Here is an 18,531-nt window from a genome sequence, read left to right as displayed (position 1 = left end):
TTATATGGATTTGTTATTTTATTTCCCTTCTTTTTATCCCACATGTCGGCTTCCCAGGTGGCGGAGTGGTAAAGAATCTGCCTGCCAATGCAGGAGAAGCAAGAGGCATGGCTTTGATCCCTGGGTCAGGAAGATTCCCTGGAGGAGGAGATGGTAAACCGCTCCAGTATTGCCTGGAGGATCCCCTGGTCAGAGGACCCTGGTGGGTTACAGTCCAAAGGGTCACAAAGAGTCAGACACAACTGAGCACGTGTGCACGGCACCTTCCACATCAAACATCCTTCCCCTCCCCCACCTTCGCCAGATCTGAAAAAAGGTCATGGTCAAAGTTTTCCTCGTCTGCGATTTCCTGTTGCCAGAGGGAAAGTTTAACTCTGGGTGCCATTCTTAGGGAGCGTTTTGTAGGATATTCAAATTCCACTGGTGATGGGACTACAGGTTTATCTGAGCAGCTGTTCCCCCAAAGCATTCAGCACTGGAGCACAGCCTCTGATGTCCAACCTCTCATTAAGAAAGAACTGGATTTGAGTCTCTGAGTAGTGTATGTCCTGACTTTAGCTTCTGTATCAACACACCAGGAGATAATAGGGTCTGGGTCATTTAGTTCTTCTGAAGTTTATACTTAATGAGACACACCTAGCATATCCTGAAGACTCAGTAGCTAGGTACTGTGGTCATAATCTCTTCATCATGGACTGAGATACATCCTTGTTACTTACATGCTAAGTCAAGTCCGACTCTTTTTCAACCCCATGGACTGTAGCTTGTCAGGTTCCTTTGTCCATGGGATTTTCCAGGTAAGAATACTGGAATGGGTTGCCATCTCCTTCACCAGAGAATCATCCTGACCCAAGGACTGAACCCACATCTCCTGTATCAGCAGGCGAATTCTGTACCATTGCGCCACCGGGGAACCCCTAGCTACATCCTAAGAGAGGTATAAATTCTAGGAGAATTGTAAGTTTTTCTCTAGCGCTTGAGAATCCTGGGCAGAGCCCATTTATTTGAAGGACTCCCTCTCTGAAAGGCATGTCTTCTGCTGCTGCTAAGTCGCTTCAGTCGTGTCTGACTCTGTGCGACCCCATAGATGGCAGCCCACCAGGTTCCCCCGTCCCTGGGATTCTCCAGGCAAGAACGTGGAGTAGGGTGCCATGTCCTTCTCCAATGCATGAAAGTGAAGAGTGAAAGTGAAGTTGCTCAGTCGTGTCCGACTCTTAGCGACCCCACGGACTGTCTTCTGAGTGGTCAGCAATATCCTGTCTCATATCCTTCCACTGGGAAGAGGGGAGATAGGATGTGTTGGATTGAGGTACTATGAACATGCAGTTTTCTGCTTAAAACCACAAGACAGACAGGACAAGGAGTTGTGATTCAAATCCCACTGAGCCCCAGGGCATCAGTGTGTTCTGTGTTTCTGCCTAGGGATGTGAGGTCACAGATTCCTACTCATCACCACTGGCTGGGAAAGGGCGGGGCTGGCCTCAATTCTCTCATTAATTCAACTGGTGGGGAATTTTCCTAGATCAGCATTTCCTCAAGGTTAGTCATTCCCCTACTACCTTCTGCACTTTGGCTCTACCCAGTTTCTCCCTGCAGGAGCTAGAGCTGTCATTTCATCCAATCTTTGCTTTTTCCAGTTACTTAATATTTTTCTTCAAACTGATTTACTGTTTCTAATTTTAGCCTCATCCTAATAATATCGATGAAATCACAGTTTATAAGTAGTAGCTATGTATAACTACATATACATACATTCTTAAATGTGTGTGTACATGTCATACATATAATTTCTAATACACATTACATTAAATATTAAAATAAAAAAATTAGCTCTGTGCCTCTTAAAGCCATCTTGTATTTTTGTACCACACATGTTGGCACCCAATAGCGCTCAAACATGTGTTTGGAAATAGTGTCCTAGACGAAATATTCTCCTTTTTTCTTGTTGGAGTCAGAATGTTCCTTTTCCTCTTCAAAATGCGGTGCCTCAGAGTGAAATGTCACCAGGAAAAGAAATGCTCTAAAAATGAAGTTTTGATTATGTCCTACAGCCCGGATAGAAAACTCAGAGAAGAGCCCACATGCTACTTTTCATCCCAGGGACTGACGCTCGAGGGTGTTAAAATGCTATTTATTTTCCGACAGCCCGCTTGGGCCTGGCACCATGTAAATCCGAAGTGTTTGTAGAGGTTCCCTTGGGGACAAAGGAAAAATCATCTGTATAGATCAAACGTGTATTAGCCGCATTAGCGATTGGTCCCTGGAGACTGATAAAGACCTTTTTAGACAGATTTCCCTGCACAGCTTTTTAAGAGCTTGTGTTGAACTAGCCTGGGCTCTCAGGGGTTTGGGGCTTGCTTCAAGCCCTAAGTGTCAGAGGAGAAAGGTGGAAAAGGAGAAGCTGGGATGAGATCCGCTGCCTTCGTCGTGGGCAAATCTCGATTTCATGTCCATGCTCCCCTCCCCCATCAATATTTCATGTTCCCAGAACCGTAAGAAAACACATCTGTTGCCTTCCTGCATCATAATGTGTGGGATGGCAGGAAGATTATTACGGCGCAAGTTCAAGAATTTAAAAATTCATCACCTTCTCAATTTAGAAAGCTGGCTGTGGCTGGGACTTAGGAAGGCGCTGCAGGCCTGACGTGACCGAGGAGGACAGAGATCCGAGCAGCCTGGGAGGCAGGGAGGGAGGAGACACTTCCACTTGGCACTGCCCAGAATGTGGAGCCAGGAAAGCGGAGGCCTCAGTTCTCTGCTTCTTGTCCACAGAATGTTTGCTATGTTCCCTGAAACTGTTTGGGGCTTCCCAGGAGGCGCTAAAGAACCTGCCTGTCAAGGCAGGAGATTTAAGAGATGTGGGTTCGATCCCTGGGTCGGGAAGATCCGCTGGAGCGGGGCATGGCAACCCACTCCAGTATCCTTGCCTGGAGAATCCCACGGACAGAAGAGCCTGGTGCACTATAGTCCACGGGGTTGCACAGAGTCAGACACGACTGAAACGACTTAGTGCTCATGCACTGGCACCACATGAGGGGACAGAGGGAGACGCTACCCTGGTTGGAAGCTCAGAGGTAAAATCCAGCATTTCAACAGCATGTAGTCTCCCCGCTTTTTCAACATTCCATTGCTCTTCCCATCATAGCAGAGAGGTTCCCAGGGCTTAGCTCAGTTCTCTGTGTGTGTGGGATGGAGGGTTTATGACTGTTAAGCTCTCTGGTAAAGCAGCTCCCTTCCGGAATCCCGGGCAGTGATATAGTAGTTCTCCATCCACTGAAGACCTTCCAAGGCATTTAACAGCTTTACTTTCACTTTTGGACACATTTCAGAGACTTAGACAGTCTCACATCATCCCCACCGCCACTAACTGGGACGCACGCTGTCCTCCTCAGAATGGAGGGTCCAGGCCCTGCTCGTGAAGGAACAAGAGCCACTGGCCACAGTAAGGGTTTGCAGGAAACTGACACTTTCCACAGTGGGAGATAAACCTTTGCATTTTCAGCAGCTACTTCACAGAAGCATGCAGGAGACTTTAACCTGAGGCACAATGGTTAGGGAAGATATAAGTGTAACTTGCTGGTCTGATACAGTATCACCTAACCGCGACCCGCGCACCCTCCCTGTGCTTGGGGACGTCATCACCAGCCTGAGTACCATCCTGGACACCTTGCCGTGGCTCACACATGTTACTGCTTCTGCTTCGTCCCCCTCCCCTGCCTTTCTCATTTGCCTTGGTTCTTAGTCATACTTCCCCAGTAAAGAATCTGCCTGCAATGCAGGGGACCCTGGGTTGTGAAGATCTCTTGGAGAAGGGAACGGCTACCGACTCCAGTATTCTTGGCCTGGAGAATTCCATGGAGAGTGGAGCCTGGCGGGTTATCATCCATGGGGTCGAAAAGAGCCAGACATGACTGAGCGACTAACACTTAGTCATGCTACTGGGCCATCAAAGGCAGGTATAGCTCAGCAAGATGGCTTTCCTCAACCTTTAAGTATGAGACCAGACGTCCTCAGACACAAGCCTAGTGGAAAAGGCGGATAGGCCTTCATGTCTGCTCCAGTCAACTGCCCATGGACATAATCGTTTCCATGGACATAATCAGACACTTAGTGGGATACACTCAAAGTGAAAGTGAAAGTCGCTCAGTCATGTCCGACTCTTTGCGACCCCATGGCCTATATAGTCCATGGAATTCTCCAGGCCAGAATACTGGAGTGGGTAGCCTTTCTGCTCTCCAGGGGATCTTCCCTGGCATTGCAGGCAGATTCTTTACCAGCTGAGCCACAAAGGAAGCCTGGGATACACTCAGGTTGCCCCTTAAGGTAATGTTTTCTAAGAAATCCTAGGACATTAGATTTGATACAGAAGCATTATGATTCCATGAGCGGCATTCACCGATAAATAAAAAATACAAATCTTCATTCCTTCCGTTTCTGGTCAACAAATGGAAAGTTGGGAGAGTTCTACACAGGGATCTTTGCCAGGGTGTTGCCCACTCTCGAGGGAGGTGTTTTTTTTTTTTTTTCCAAGGGCGGTCTACAGGGCAAACTGGCATGGTTATTACATCAACAGAAATAGAAACAATTCTAAATGGAAATCAGATCATCATCCCTACCTTAAAATCCTTCAGTAGCTCCATCACTCATAGGACAAAACCTTCATTCCATCCCATGACCTTCAGCTCCTTCTCAACCACCTGCCTTTTGCTTTATGCTGCAGGAATACTATATTTCTTAAATGATTTCATCTTACGTTACACTTTAAGCCTCTATATCTGAGATTTTCTCTATTTAACAAGGCTTTTTTTTTTTTTTTTGGATTCTTCTATTTCTTAAACGTATGCAATAGTTCCATACTTTTTTTTCAAAATCCATTGAAACTCCTCCTTTGGGGAGATTTTCCACACATGCCTTTGTGTCCAGGCATGATAAGCTAACCTTTACATTAAATGAGCTGTCCCCGCTCACATGTGTGTGTGCGTATGTGCCCAGGCATGTTCGGCTCTTTGCAACCCCATGGACTGTAGCCTGCCAGGCCCCTCTGTCCATGGAATTTTCCAGGCAAGAGTACTGGAGTGGCTTGCCATGCCCTTCTCCGGGGATCTTCCCAATCCAGGGACCAAACTGGCATCTCTTGCGTCTCCTGCATCAGTAGGCAAGTTCTTTACCACTGGCACCACCTGGGAAGCTCCTTCTCAAGCACTCCAAGCAGTGACTAGCACAAAGCAGCTGCTCAGTAATTTTTAAAAGCTATAAGTATTGCCTCATCATTGAGTTAAACCACCTCACATTTATAGTATTCGCTTCCATGCTCTTAATAGACATGAAGCTCCTGTCTATGACTTTGCTAAACCACTAATATCTTGCCACTGTTTGGCAAGTGGTAGGTCTCATATAGGATGTGCTGAGCTAAAACAGACAAAAGCAGTTTGGGTGTCTGAGAATTCAACACGGAGCCTGGTTAAGTACTTCAGGGACCCAACACGCAAAAGCCTGGGGTGAGGCTCGTTTTGATTCTGTTCCCAGTAGACTAGCTCTCACACTCTCTTTTAATTCTATTTGGGCACCACTGTCTGGTTGTATTACCTACCAGGCTACTTCCCAGAAGCCACATGTCCTAGGAGCAGAAGCAGCAGAGGCAAGACAAGAGTGGCTCCCTTCTTTCCATTACTCTAATCAACCTCCGAGTTATAGCATCTTCCCTTAATCTGATTCGAGAAGGGCCTTACTAGCAGGATAGAAGCAAACAACGAAGCCAGTTCTTCAAGGAGTGGCTCACTTCAATGGCACTTTTTTTGTGGCCCAGCAATGGCAAGTACGGCTCCTGACTGGGGCCAATTGTTGCTCTTGGATACGAGCATTGGGCCCTGCCTGAAGGCGCCCCGTGCTTGATGGCACAAGTCAGTCCTTCCTGATTTAATTAAGAGTGTTTTTCTCTCTCTCTCTTGACCTTCCGCCTGGTTATGTAGTAAAGTATTCCTGGAGAGCAGTAATCCTATAAACTCAACGTCAACCCTCCAGCAATGAAAACGGCAAAGCTGTCAAAATTTCGGCCTCACGAGGCCTTCCCTGGTGGCCCAGTAGGGGGTGTGGTTTCAGTCCCTGGTTGGGAACTAAGATCCGACACGCAGGGCAGTTAGAAAAACAAACGAATAAAACAAATACACCTATTTTAAAAATTAATTTATTTTAATTGAAAGCTAATTACTTTACCATATTGTGGTGGTTTTCCCATCCATCGACATGAGTCAGCTATGTGTGGTCATGTGTGCCCCATCCTGAATCCCCCTCCACCTCCTTCCCCACCCCATCCCTGTGGTGGCCCCAGAGCACCAGCTTTGGGTGCCCGGCATTATGCATCAAATTTGCACTGGTCATCTGCTTTACATATGGTAATGTACATGTTTCAGTGCTATTCTCTCATATCGTCCCACCCTCCCCTTCTCCAAATGTACCTATTTTAAAAAAGGTGTTATATATACATTACTGTGTGTAAAATAGATAGATAGTGGGAAGTTGCTGTACAACACAAGTCAGTGCCCAGTCAGGCACTCTGTGATTTAGAGGGGCAGGATGGGGGAGGGGAGGGAGGTTCAAGGAGGAGGGGATATATTCATGTAATTATGACTGATTCGAGTTGTATGGCAGAAACCAATCCAACATTGTAAAGCAATTTTCCTCCAATTAAAAAATATTACTGGTATGTATAAAAAAAAAAATGGTGTTAAAAAATTTCAGCCTTACAACTTCCAGATGGGATCAGCTTGGAGATAGAAAGGCAGAGAAACGGAAGGTCCAGGATCCATTAAGAGAAAAAAATGAAGAGTTAAATAAATAGAAGGACCCAAACAATGACAACGGGAAGCTTTGACTTTCAGGATACGCAGGAAACTTTTGCCTTTCTGCCTGTGCCATTAACACAGCGATTTAGTAATTTCCGTGGGAGCTGCCATTCCCTTGGAATACTATTAGTGTCAGAGTCAGGGAAAATGAGGAAGTCTTTTTTTCTCCCCGAGTATGCAAACAGAGCTTAGAAACATGTTTGCATTTGGATTGGATGATCTAAACCAACAAAGTTCAACCTTTTCTCTAGGAGCTGTGAGCTGTTTGACAAGACCTACTTTTTATCAGGAAGGTTCAAAGTCTACACACTGCAGAGGCCTCCTTAATAAGAGGGACTAATAAGATTATTTCCTTAAAGATCTAACTTTGGCACCCATCCGCCTATTAGACAGCAGAGCCGATTCATTCTCTAAATTGCTTACCTTCAAAAGAAAAGCTCTGTTGATTGGACCAGGGTCCCAGCATGACACACCAAGATGCTATTAGTGGGATCCTCATTTGGATTTGAAGTGGATATTATTTTTGTCTTTTTCTGGAGTTTTTTTTTTTTTTCCCCTGTCATCAAAAAATTAATTTCCCAAACTAAATACAATGATTGCATTTCGGTGACTTGAGTCAGAATTACTTATATTTCACTTATTCTCAAAATCTCTCCAAATATCTTGCCTCCACTTGGGGACATATTTAGCCAGCTACCAAGAAAAAAAAAAAAGCTAGTAAATGTAGGCACATTTCTGGGTACGTCAGCTTTAATGTAAGGAGTGAGAACTGGGGCAAATCTGTATTAAGTATACACAGAATAGAGCAAAGGCGCTATTCAGAAATTTTTTTTCCAAGCTCCTATTTTGACTCATTTGGGATCATAACCCAAAATCTTCAGTTGAATGGGAAGGTTTGAGGAAGAAAGATCATGTGATCATCAAACTAAATTCCGGCTTCCCACCTCCTACGTTCCTCTATCAAGGCTTGTGTGATCTGCTGAAATAACGAGCCATTTTCACTCTCCCTTCCCTAGGTGGGAGGGCATTCAGCCATTTAAAATTGGCCCCATTTGGAGAAAAATGATTTAAAAATGGGGACCATTTAAACAGGTCATTCTATTTTGCAAAGGTGAAATGATGATCAGCGTAGGATATTTAATGATCTAAGAGAGGCATGAGAAAAAATGTTCTTCTGATGGAAATAGAGTCACTTTTCTAAGGAGAGAGGATGAAGCCGCATGTGGACCTTGGTGCTTTCTGGCCTCCAGGGACTGAATCAGCATCATGTGTAGCTCTGAAGCCTAGCATCCCGGACTACACTACATCTGTGATATGCATTTCCTTGCTCATTGGAACGTGTATGAAACAGGAATCCCTTTTGCAAATTATAGCATAAGTTTAACTGGCAAAGGTTTCTCTTCTCTTCATATATAAGGTAATAATGAGTTATTTGCAAGTGAGTATATTTTAGAATTGCTGAATTATTGTCATAGAGAGTTAATAAATCTTGCCTGGAAAAAAATGACTGAATAAATGGGCTACCTTCTCAAGGGACTTCCAATACTTAAGGGAATAATCATATTTAAGGACAGAACCTTCCAACCTTTGCATCACTGAGACATAATTTTTTGATTCTATATAGATATGTTAAAAATAAAGAACAACAAACACAAAGCAACAATGTCTGAAAGGTAGATAAATAAGAGAAAGGGGTTCTATTCTATCACTCTTAAAATAAATGTAAGGATATAAAATAGAGAATTGGTATTTGCTATGTCAGGCACTTTCTCCATATTTTCTTTCTGAAGTTCCATGTGGTAGAAGTTATCAGTTGTTTCACAGATGACGCAATTGAACCTCAAAAGCTAAGATACTTGCCCAAGATCCAACACCTAGTATATATAAAAGCCAGGTTTGAACTCAGCTATCTCTGACATCAATTTTGTACTGCTGCTGCTGCTAAGTCGCTTCAGTCATGTCCGACTCTGTGCGACCCCATAGACGGCAGCCCACCAGGCTCCCCGGCCCTGGGATTCTCCAGGCAAGAACACACGAGTGGGTTGCCATTTCCTTCTCCAATGCATGAAAGTGAAAAGTGAAAGTGAAGTAGCTCAGTGACCCCATGGACTGCAGCCTACCAGGCTCCTCCATCTACATCCCACTAATTTTGGAAAATAATTCTTCTGACTAGTGGTTGGGTAGTTTTCTTTTAATTAAATAATTTTGCCCATACTGGAAAATAGTGTCAGAGCAGTGGTGTTTGTGTTGCTTAAACATCCTATCATGATGTTTCCAAACTCCTTCACACTGGAATCTCCTAGGGAGCTTTTAAAAATACAGATGCCTGGATCCCATCCCGAGCCATTCTGATTTCACTGCTATGGGGTGTGACCTGGGCACTGAGACTTTAAAAGTTCCCCAGATGATGCTAGTGTACAGCAAGCCTGGGAACCACTGCTCTAGGTGGTTCCCATGATGCTCTAGGGAAATGAGACAGACATCTCTTTGTTGGTGGGAAATCTGCACGAACAGTCACACATGGAGCCTTGCTATTATTCTGCTCTTTCTTAAATAATGCATGCCATATTTTAAGAAATTATTTCTCTTTTCAAAAAACTACATTTATCTTAAGTTTCCTTTAGTCCCTTTTCCCATAGACTTGCTAATGACATCTCATGAAGTCAAAATAAAAGGAATTTTGTATTTTTCTTATTCTGTGGAATCTTTTCATCCTCTTATTTACTACTTAGACTTTCATCCTCTTATTTGCTACTGAAAAGACCTTGATCAATGTCCAATTTTCTTGGAGAACTACCACTCCTTGCTCTTGTTTTTATGTACTGGGCAGATAGGTGGCAGTACATAGGATAGTTTGCCCTCCAGGCCAGGGCAATTGATTCAGGTATGGGCTCGTAACACCAATGGAGACCAGGGCTGTTAATGGAACAGTAGGGGAATTGTGTAGTAAAGAGTTAACCGTACCCAAAAAGAAGTCTGGCCTTTTTCCTCGGATCCTGAGAGGTGACCTTAAAGCCCTTGGAATGTTCTGCCCAGTAAAAGCCTGTGTTTACCTGGAGGGCCTTGGGTCACATTAAGTAGTCTAACAATGTGATTTATGGTGGGAGCTTTGAACCACAAGATTATCAGCTTGACCTCTGGGGAGACTAGACACTGAAGGTCAGCATGTGGTGGTCAATCACGACTCTGTGACTGATGCCCAACAAAACTCTGGACGCCAAGACTTGGGAGAGCTTCCCTGCTTGGCAGTACTCCAGGTCTACTGTCACACATGGTTACCTGGAAAAGTTGGTGTTATCAATGACTGTGCTGGGGGTACCCAACTGGAAGCTTTGCTCTTAGAAATTCCCTAGACTATGTTCCATGATGTTCCATGAGTTTCTTCCTGTGACTTAATTTCATCTGTATCCTTTTATGTAAATAAACCCTAACTAAAACAGTGGAAACAGTGTCAGACTTTATTTTTTTGGGGCTCCAAAATCACTGCAGATGATGATTGTAGCCATGAAATTAAAAGACGCTTACTCCTTGGAAGAAAAGTTATGACCAACCTAGATAGCATATTCAAAAGCAGAGACATTACTTTACCGATTAAGGTCCGTCTAGTCAAGGCTATGGTTTTTCCTGTGGTCATGTATGGATGTGAGGGTTCAACTGTGAAGAAGGCTGAGCGCCGAAGAATTGATGCTTTTGAACTGTGGTGTTGGAGAAGACTCTTGAGAGTCCCTTGGACTGCAAGGAGATCCAACCAGTCCATTCTGAAGGAGATCAGCCCTGGGATTTCTTTGGAGGGAATGATGCTAAAGCTGAAACTCCAGTACTTTGGCCACCTCACGTGAAAAGTTGGAAAAGACTCTGATGCTGGGAGGGATTGGGGGCAGGAGGAGAAGGGGACGACAGAGGATGACATGGCTGGATGGCAACACGGACTCGATGGGCGTGAGTCTGAGTGAACTCCGGGAGTTGGTGATGGACAGGGAGGCCTGGCGTGTTGGAATTCATGGGGTCACAAAGAGCCAGACACGACTGAGCAACTGAACTGAACTGATGAGTATCACAGCTGACAGTGGATTCTGTGAGTCCTTTTAGCAAATAATCAAAAGTGAAGGTGATGGTGGGGACTTCTAAACTTTGCAGTTGATGTAAAATGAAGTGATCTTGTGGACTTCCTGTCTCTGCAGGTAGAGAGTCTCCTTTTCCATGGGATTAGTCTTCCTACCACAGAAGCTGGGGTTGTTGGTACTCATCTTTATTATCATGGAAAGATGCCAACATAGAAGACAAGGGCCCTATGATATCATTTGAGCCCCTAAAATCTAACTTGTCTAAAGGTACCCCTGGACTCCTTTTCAGTTTTATGAGCAAAAAAAAAAAAATTTTTTTTCTTAAGCCTAATCTTCACTGAGACACTCTCATTTGTAATTCATTGTATTATTTCATTAGGTTCTTGTAAAGAATCAATTAAACAGCATGATGTGTGAAAGAGCTTAGTATAATATCTGGAACTTAGGGGCTTGATGAATACAGGCCCATTAATTATTATTATTATAGTCATTTTGATTTTCAATATTGTTCTACTGAAAAAAAAATTAAAGCCCAATGATCCTAAGATTAAACAATGATACGCTGGCTGTGCAGACCAAGGTAACTTGGTCCTATATCTACTCTCAGTTTTTCCTCAGCCAAGGGTGGCACCCCTTGGCTTACTCAATTGACCATAGCTGCCCCTCTTAACTCCTGAGCTTCAGATATATTTCAGAACACACTTAGGACTGTCTGTGATAAAATATGCATATTTCCTGAAACTCAAAGTATTCTCACTGAATGTAATAAGTGGAAAGTTATTTTACAGGAAATGAAAATCTAAGATTAATACTCTCTGATGCTATCTAGTCCCCTCAGGACAATTATTCACTGTACTACAGCAAAATAAACTTGCAAAATGTGGGAATTGGTTTTCTCCTTGGGTTTCTAGGGTAAGTGAACTCCTGAAATGACTCAAAATCATCTCCTGGCTGTTCTAGCCTGCACTTCTCCTCACTGAAGAAGCATCAGGCTTTCTAGAACTCAAGACTTGAAGCAAATTCGTGGCCACTTCCCCAGTGCTGAGCAAAGGTAGAGGAAAAATAAAACAGACTTAGAGCTAATCAATCAATACGTAGTTATCGATCACCACTTACTACCGTTGTAAGAGGTAAGTTACATCATCACCGACCTCAAGGAAATTAAAATATTCATTCATTCCCTCTTTCCATCAACAAATCTCTATTGAACTTTATGCCAAGCTCTCTGCTTTTTTAGTTTGCATGAAGCAAAATATCCTTATGGATTTAACCACTGTAAAGGACAGCAAATCACAAATATGGTCCATTTAAGATTCACAAGAAAGCCTTATTTAAAAAATACAGTTATCTGAGCCTTAATTCAAAACTACATGAAAAGTTTCTCAGGAGACCAGAAACCTATTCTTCCAGCAAGTGGTTCCCTTGACTGTTGTGCTTAACCGAGTTTGAGAACCACAGGGATAGATGCTAAAACATACATGAAAACAGTCTAATACAAGGCAGTGTTTACGTGCTAAGTGGCGATGAGAGGGCACACTCAGTGGTTAGCTAAGGGAGAGATGACTTCAGACAATGCCCCTCTTACATCCCCCAAGTTGCTATATAATCATAACTTACTCTGAGTTTATTCAAGCTGGCAGATGGTGATGCCTCCTGAAGCATTCCCACAGATCTGTGCAGTTCATTCCCAGGTAGAGAGTCAAAAATGAGTCGGGCAGGCTTCTCCATACAGTCTCACCCCCTCACTCAGAGACTCAAACGCCACGCAGCTCAAAGGACAATGTCTCAGGACTTCCCCAGCCATAAGGATTCTTGCCTTAAATCACTCTTCTCTTCACATCTATTTTTGAATGGCTGTTAAGTGTGATGTCAGCATACCTTTTTCCATAGGGCCACGTGTCTTTTTCTAGCACTGGAAGCAGATTGCTGACACCTGGGCTGCCCCTGGATTGCTGGGCCTTGATTCATTTGTCTAGAGTTGGAATGAAGTATGACCTTGAAAGGAGGGGGTGGGGTGGTGAGACAGACCTGGGTTTCGTTCCTAGCTTTGACATCTGCTGTGGAATGACTGACAAAATGCATTCCATCTCTCAGAACCTCAGTTTTCTAATCTTTATGAAGGGAGAGAGCCCAGGGTGAGGCTTCACAGTGAGGCTTAAACAAGATAATGTATGTGAAGAGAATAAAATAGAAGATATGGTCAATGAGTAGCCGAGATGGTTATTATTATTTTGCAATTCACTGGCAACTAAAGGCTTACCCAGGCGGTGTTAGTGGTAAAGAATCTGCCTGCCAGTGCAGGAGACACAAGAGATGAGGGTTTGATCTCTGGGTCAGGAAAATCCTCTGGAGGAGGGCATGGCAACCCACTCCAGCTTACCTGGAAAATCCCATGGACAGAGAAGCATGATGGGCTACAGTTCATGGGGTCCCAAAAGAGGTGGACACAACTGAGCATGCATACACAAAGGCTTGCTACCTTCAGTATAAGGCACATAATTCAAAAAGTGGGTCCTCTCTTCTGCCATGCACACAAAGTTGTACTTCAAATCTCAGTGTGGGCTATCAAAGTACAAAGAAATGGAGCTGCTCTGCAAATTTGGCCTCGTCATTGTAAAAGACCATCTTTCCCCTTATTTCTTCTCATGTCACAGAAATTATAATAGTATAATAGAAGCTAGAAAAATCAGTTTAAATACATTTTTATGATAAGATATTCAAAACATGCTTCCATGGTTTTCAAATAAAGAACATATCATCTAACTGTCAGAGAAAGCAATGGTAACCCACTCCAGTACTCTTGCCTGGAAAATCCCATGGACAGAGGAGCCTGGTAGGCTGCAGTCCATGAGGTCGCTAAGAGTCAGACACGACTGAGCGACTTTACTTTCACTTTTCACTTTCATGCATTGGAGAAGGAAATGGCAACCCACTCCAGTGTTCTTGCCTGGAGAATCCCAGGGACGGGGGAGTCTGGTGGGCTGCCATCTATGGGGTCGCACAAAGTCAGACACGACTGAAGTGACTTAGCAGCAGCATCAGCATCTAACTGTGGAGGGGTTTGTAGATTATATAAAAACACGTTGGGCAGGCACTTCTGATATGAAAGAGAGGGACTTTCCGATATGATGGAAGAACTTTAAAAATGGGTTTTGGGGATGATTGTGCAACTGTATAAACTTACTGAAAATCATTAAATCTAGGACTTACAGTCGGTGAGTTTTTTGGTATATAAATTATACCTCCATAAAGAGACACAGCAACTTAAGAATAAAGAAATGAGAAGAGAGGAAGGGAGGAAAGGAGAAAAAGTAAGTTAAACTTTGAATCATAAGTATGCAGATTTAAACAGTAACATTTTTGATAAACCCTTTGTTTTAAACAGTAACATTACTTTGGTAAACCCTAACTTATCAGATCTATGTCCTGGTAAGGGAAAATTTGGAGTTCCATCGGAGCCAGTGCTTCCTAAACCATGATCTGATCTCAACACAGGAAGCAGAGCTCTCCTGAAAACGAAGAGAAGTTGAGAATGGCAAGCCTGCTACTGGCTCATTTTCAAGTTCCTTGAAGACTCTTCTTCCCAGTTTGCTCCTGCAAGATGTCCTAATACTCTTTAAATCTTCCATTAATCAAAATCTACTTTCAAATCTTTCTCTGTTCAAAGGAACAGAGAAAGTAAGTAAGGCAAAGGTAGACAGAGCTGAATATGCACAGGACACTACTGCTCCTGGAGGAGACTTCACTGGTAGAATTTCTGGTGCCAGATCCTGAGAACAGAGGCGGATTCTCCCCTCCTTTCTATCTTCCCAGGTACAAGGCCATAGAAGAGATACCTGACCCAGGCAGGCGGGTTTGATGTTCACTGTGTAAGAGGTGGAGAATTTGATAAAATTAAGTAGTGATTTTCAGCAACTACTGATTTGCCACTTTTCTCATCTATGCCTCAGGCTCTCCCTAATGCCTCCCACATCCAGTATTTAGCATTATCTGCACTGAAGTCTCCATTGCCTGCAGTTGGCAACTGTTCCTCCAAGTACTCATTTGATTTTCTTTGAATATGCAGGGTTAATATGCCATCAATTCTAGGACTCATGCAAGCTAATATGTGGCATGCCAGGAAATAACAGTCTCATAGTAAAAGAATGAAGGTTGATAGGTATGAACCTTATGCGGATGACATTAAGGTTGTACTACCAAGCATTTACGATCACTCAGACCGACATGAGTGCTTGACCACTGTAATGGGAATCAAGAAGAACCCATTTAAATGGCCAGAGAGGTCTCTCGCCAGATGCTTCAAATAACGTTAACCTTGCCCAGTGTGTAAGTGTATGAATATCTCAAGCCATAAGGGTCATCTTGGTCATCCTTTAACAAATATTCTGAGATGCCTAGAGGAGGAAGACAGACCTTTCAAATCTGAAACTCAATGAATTACTACCTAAGAAGACCACACATTTCATGGAACTGGACAGATTCAATGAATGTGCACAAAGCATGGTCAAAATAAGGTCTAAAGAGGTTATTCTAGGTCACCGTGTTGTTTAATGCTCTTCGTAACACAGAGGGAAACATCCTGTCGAGGAGGAGCCACTGAAGGGGCACAAATGCATTGGAAGAAATGCTAAGTGTGAAGATGTGATCAGTCTTAACCTGCATGCCTCATCAAAGTCCCAGGGGCCTTGACTCAAAAAGGGTCCCACACTTACCGTGCTTTCTTTCCTCTCCAACTTCGTCGCCCTGACCCATTACCTGTCTTCCAGCATCACCCAGCTCTCTAGGTTAGGCCAATGTCCCCGTGCATCATTCCCCTACCAGTCTGTACTTACAGATCTCAAATATGGGCCAGATTCATCCTCCTCTCAAGAGACAATCCCTCATTCCCTGTCAATATTTTCCAACCTGCCTCAATTCCCTCTTGCTTCCCTGGATCTCTGGCTCTCTGCCTCTCGGTTTCAATCCTGATTCTTCCTGGGTCTCCCCCAACACAGGATCTCATTATCTGTCCAGTCTTTGTCTTCTCTCCATCCTGTTGCCTTCTGTTCACAGCTCTAATCATGCCATTCATCTTGGTCCATTGTATTTATCTGTTCAGAAGACTGGCATTCCCCACTAACTATTAGTTCCATTAGGGAGTGAAATGGGTGTGATTTATCACTGTACTTTTCAAGGCCTAACACCCTGCCAGGCACATTCAAGGCGCTACTAACTCATTGACTGACGAATGAATGAAAACACTCCTTCACAGCCAGCCACCAAGAAAAAAAAAAAGTGATAGAAATAAATGATTCCTTTATCAGCCAGCATCATTTCTTTACAAAATGTGAAACAGCACAAATACAGTCCCCATAGCACTGGGACACTCTGACCCTAGAGACAACGGAATATTTTCCCCCAAATGGAGGGCTTTCAAAATACAGGGGGTGGGGGAAGTGCTATACTTAGTTGGCTAAAGGCTTTTATTTGAAATCTGATTATCTGGAATTAGAGCATTATTTTTCAAGGCAGTGGTTTGGAGACACACAGAAATAATGTCTAGAACAAAGGGAGATCTAATGAACTCCAGAAATCAGCCCATTCATTCATCTACAGGGACTACTGGATCTAACTTTCACAGTGTCATCTAAAATCAATTTGGTTCCTGAAGGAATCCGTTCACTAGAGGATCAAGAAAGCCTTTTTGGTGATTGAAGGGACACCCCCAGACAAAAAGGGACAGGAGACACAAACAGGGTAGGTGTGCTATTTTATAGTCAGCCCAGCCTCCTGGAAAACACACAGGAAACAGCAGCCCGGGGCAAAGATCCCGGGGCTACCAGGGTTCCTATGCTGATGCCCAACAGAACCGAAAGTCAATGGAAATCAAGTAGCAGACAACGTGAGCCGCAAGACTTGAAAACTAACATGCAGCCTAATGAGCATATTCTAACTGCAGGCTCTGCTTGTTAACTGTTGAAAATATTTTCACACGGCTTTGTGTGAGGCAGGATGGGGCCAGTTACGCAACGTCTGTGCTGAAAGGGAACTCTGTGTAAGCCAGGCTCAAGCAAGTCACCTGGATCTTGTCTGTGACTAGAAATGAAATCTGAGCACGTTCTGGACAGGGATGTTCCTTGACAAAGCCCATCGGTTTTACAGAAACCAGAAGGTAAACAGCTTCGTCAGGCTCAGTAAAGAGAAGGGCTGTTAAGCTTCTATTGGAGGGACGCGTGGGTCCTTCTCTGATCTGTGCAAGAAAGCCTGACTCAAGACAAGCCTCAAACAGGAACTGAGAAAGCGCTTGTATGACATCAGTGGCCTTCGGTGACAGCAAGTTTTTAAGGGAACAAGTACACTCTGTGCAAAAGAGAGAGACCTAAACAATTTATCCAGCCAGATGTGTTACTCTCATATAGGTGAGTATCATCAGCCTAACTTTCCAGAAAAGACTCCTGAGGTCAAGAAGGCCAGTGGGATTGACAGGCTACTTAGCTGTTGGGTGAACACAGGGCTGCGTGAATTGGAGATTTATTTCTGCCATTTCTAATTACAAACTCTAATGCTGCCACATGTCTTATGTTGGTCTGGGCTGTTTACACCGGAAAGCTTGATACTTACATGACACAGTCCACATATATTTTCATCTTCCACACAACCCTGGGTACTGACATGGACCAACTTCCATCCATCGAGCGTCTCCACTGGGAATGCTCAGTGGTGATCTGGGTTAGTTATTAAAAGGCATATTCCTTGGCCCTACCCCAGTCCCACTGTAAAAGAATCTCTAGGGGGTGGGACTCAGGTATCCTAATTTAAATAGAGAAAAACAAAGCAAACATCTCTCATAAGTCTGATACCCAATAAACCACTGTTATCATAGACCATGGCAATCTATGACCTATGGCAACACCTATCCCCAACAGCAACACCTACCCCCAACGGCAACACCTACCCCCAACAGCAACACCTACCCCCAACAGCAACACCTACCCTCAACGGCAACACCTACCCCCAACGGCAACACCTACCCCCAACAGCAACACCTACCCTCAATGGCAACACCTGCCCCTACCTCTTTTTATCCTGGTTTTAGGAGCCTGAAAATGTCGTTAGAGCCAGTCACCACTCAGATCCAGTCACCAGTGTTAAGACTCCCTGAAAATGAGTATGTCTGAGAAGAGATGTGCAGAAACAACATCTCACAGGCTGAGTTAGAGTGCAGCATAACACAGGGCCTCTAGAATAAAGCTTTTGTCAAAACTTCGTCCTTCCTGTTTCCCTCCCTGTCTTTACTTTAACCTTTACCACTACTGATTTCAGTTTTCTTTAAGTACATCTATACATCTGTTTTTTTCTCCTGATGAAACGCATTCATCGGAAAGAAAATTTTACACCACTGCCTGAAGTGTAAAACAAGCATCGCCTGCCCTACATACAAAGTAAAGAACAGATAGAAAGAAATGAAAGTGAGAAGATAAAAACACCAAACATGTTCTCGTTGATATAATCTAAGGATTAAGAGAGTTGAAGTGGGACTCACCCTATAGTGTGATTCAGTCATTCAATACTGTGTGCACCTACACTCTTAAATAACTCCCCAATATTACCCAGAGGCATGATCCTAAGGGCATGCTCCCCACTCT

The 18,531-nt window shown here is 43.8% G+C and overlaps 1 protein-coding gene across 9 annotated transcripts in view; it reads right to left on the bottom strand.

Moving 5' to 3' along the window:
- The window catches only part of TENM2 (teneurin transmembrane protein 2), a 1,060,439-nt gene that overhangs the window by 491,134 nt on the left and 550,774 nt on the right, over nt 1–18,531 (bottom strand). For 2 of the 9 annotated variants that reach the window (XM_068980696.1, XM_068980697.1), the window contains exon 4: nt 3,051–3,067. The exons of the other annotated variants lie outside the window; for them this stretch is intronic. In XM_068980696.1, coding sequence (XP_068836797.1) covers nt 3,051–3,067 — 17 coding nt within the window. The remainder of the gene's footprint in view (nt 1–3,050; nt 3,068–18,531) is intronic. 9 annotated transcript variants of the gene reach the window in all.

Source organism: Capricornis sumatraensis, chromosome 9, assembly GCF_032405125.1.
Source record: "Capricornis sumatraensis isolate serow.1 chromosome 9, serow.2, whole genome shotgun sequence".
Classification (NCBI taxonomy): Eukaryota; Metazoa; Chordata; class Mammalia; order Artiodactyla; family Bovidae; genus Capricornis; species Capricornis sumatraensis.
The sequence above is the reverse complement of the archived record's forward strand: the minus strand, read 5'-3'. Positions and strand labels throughout refer to the sequence as shown.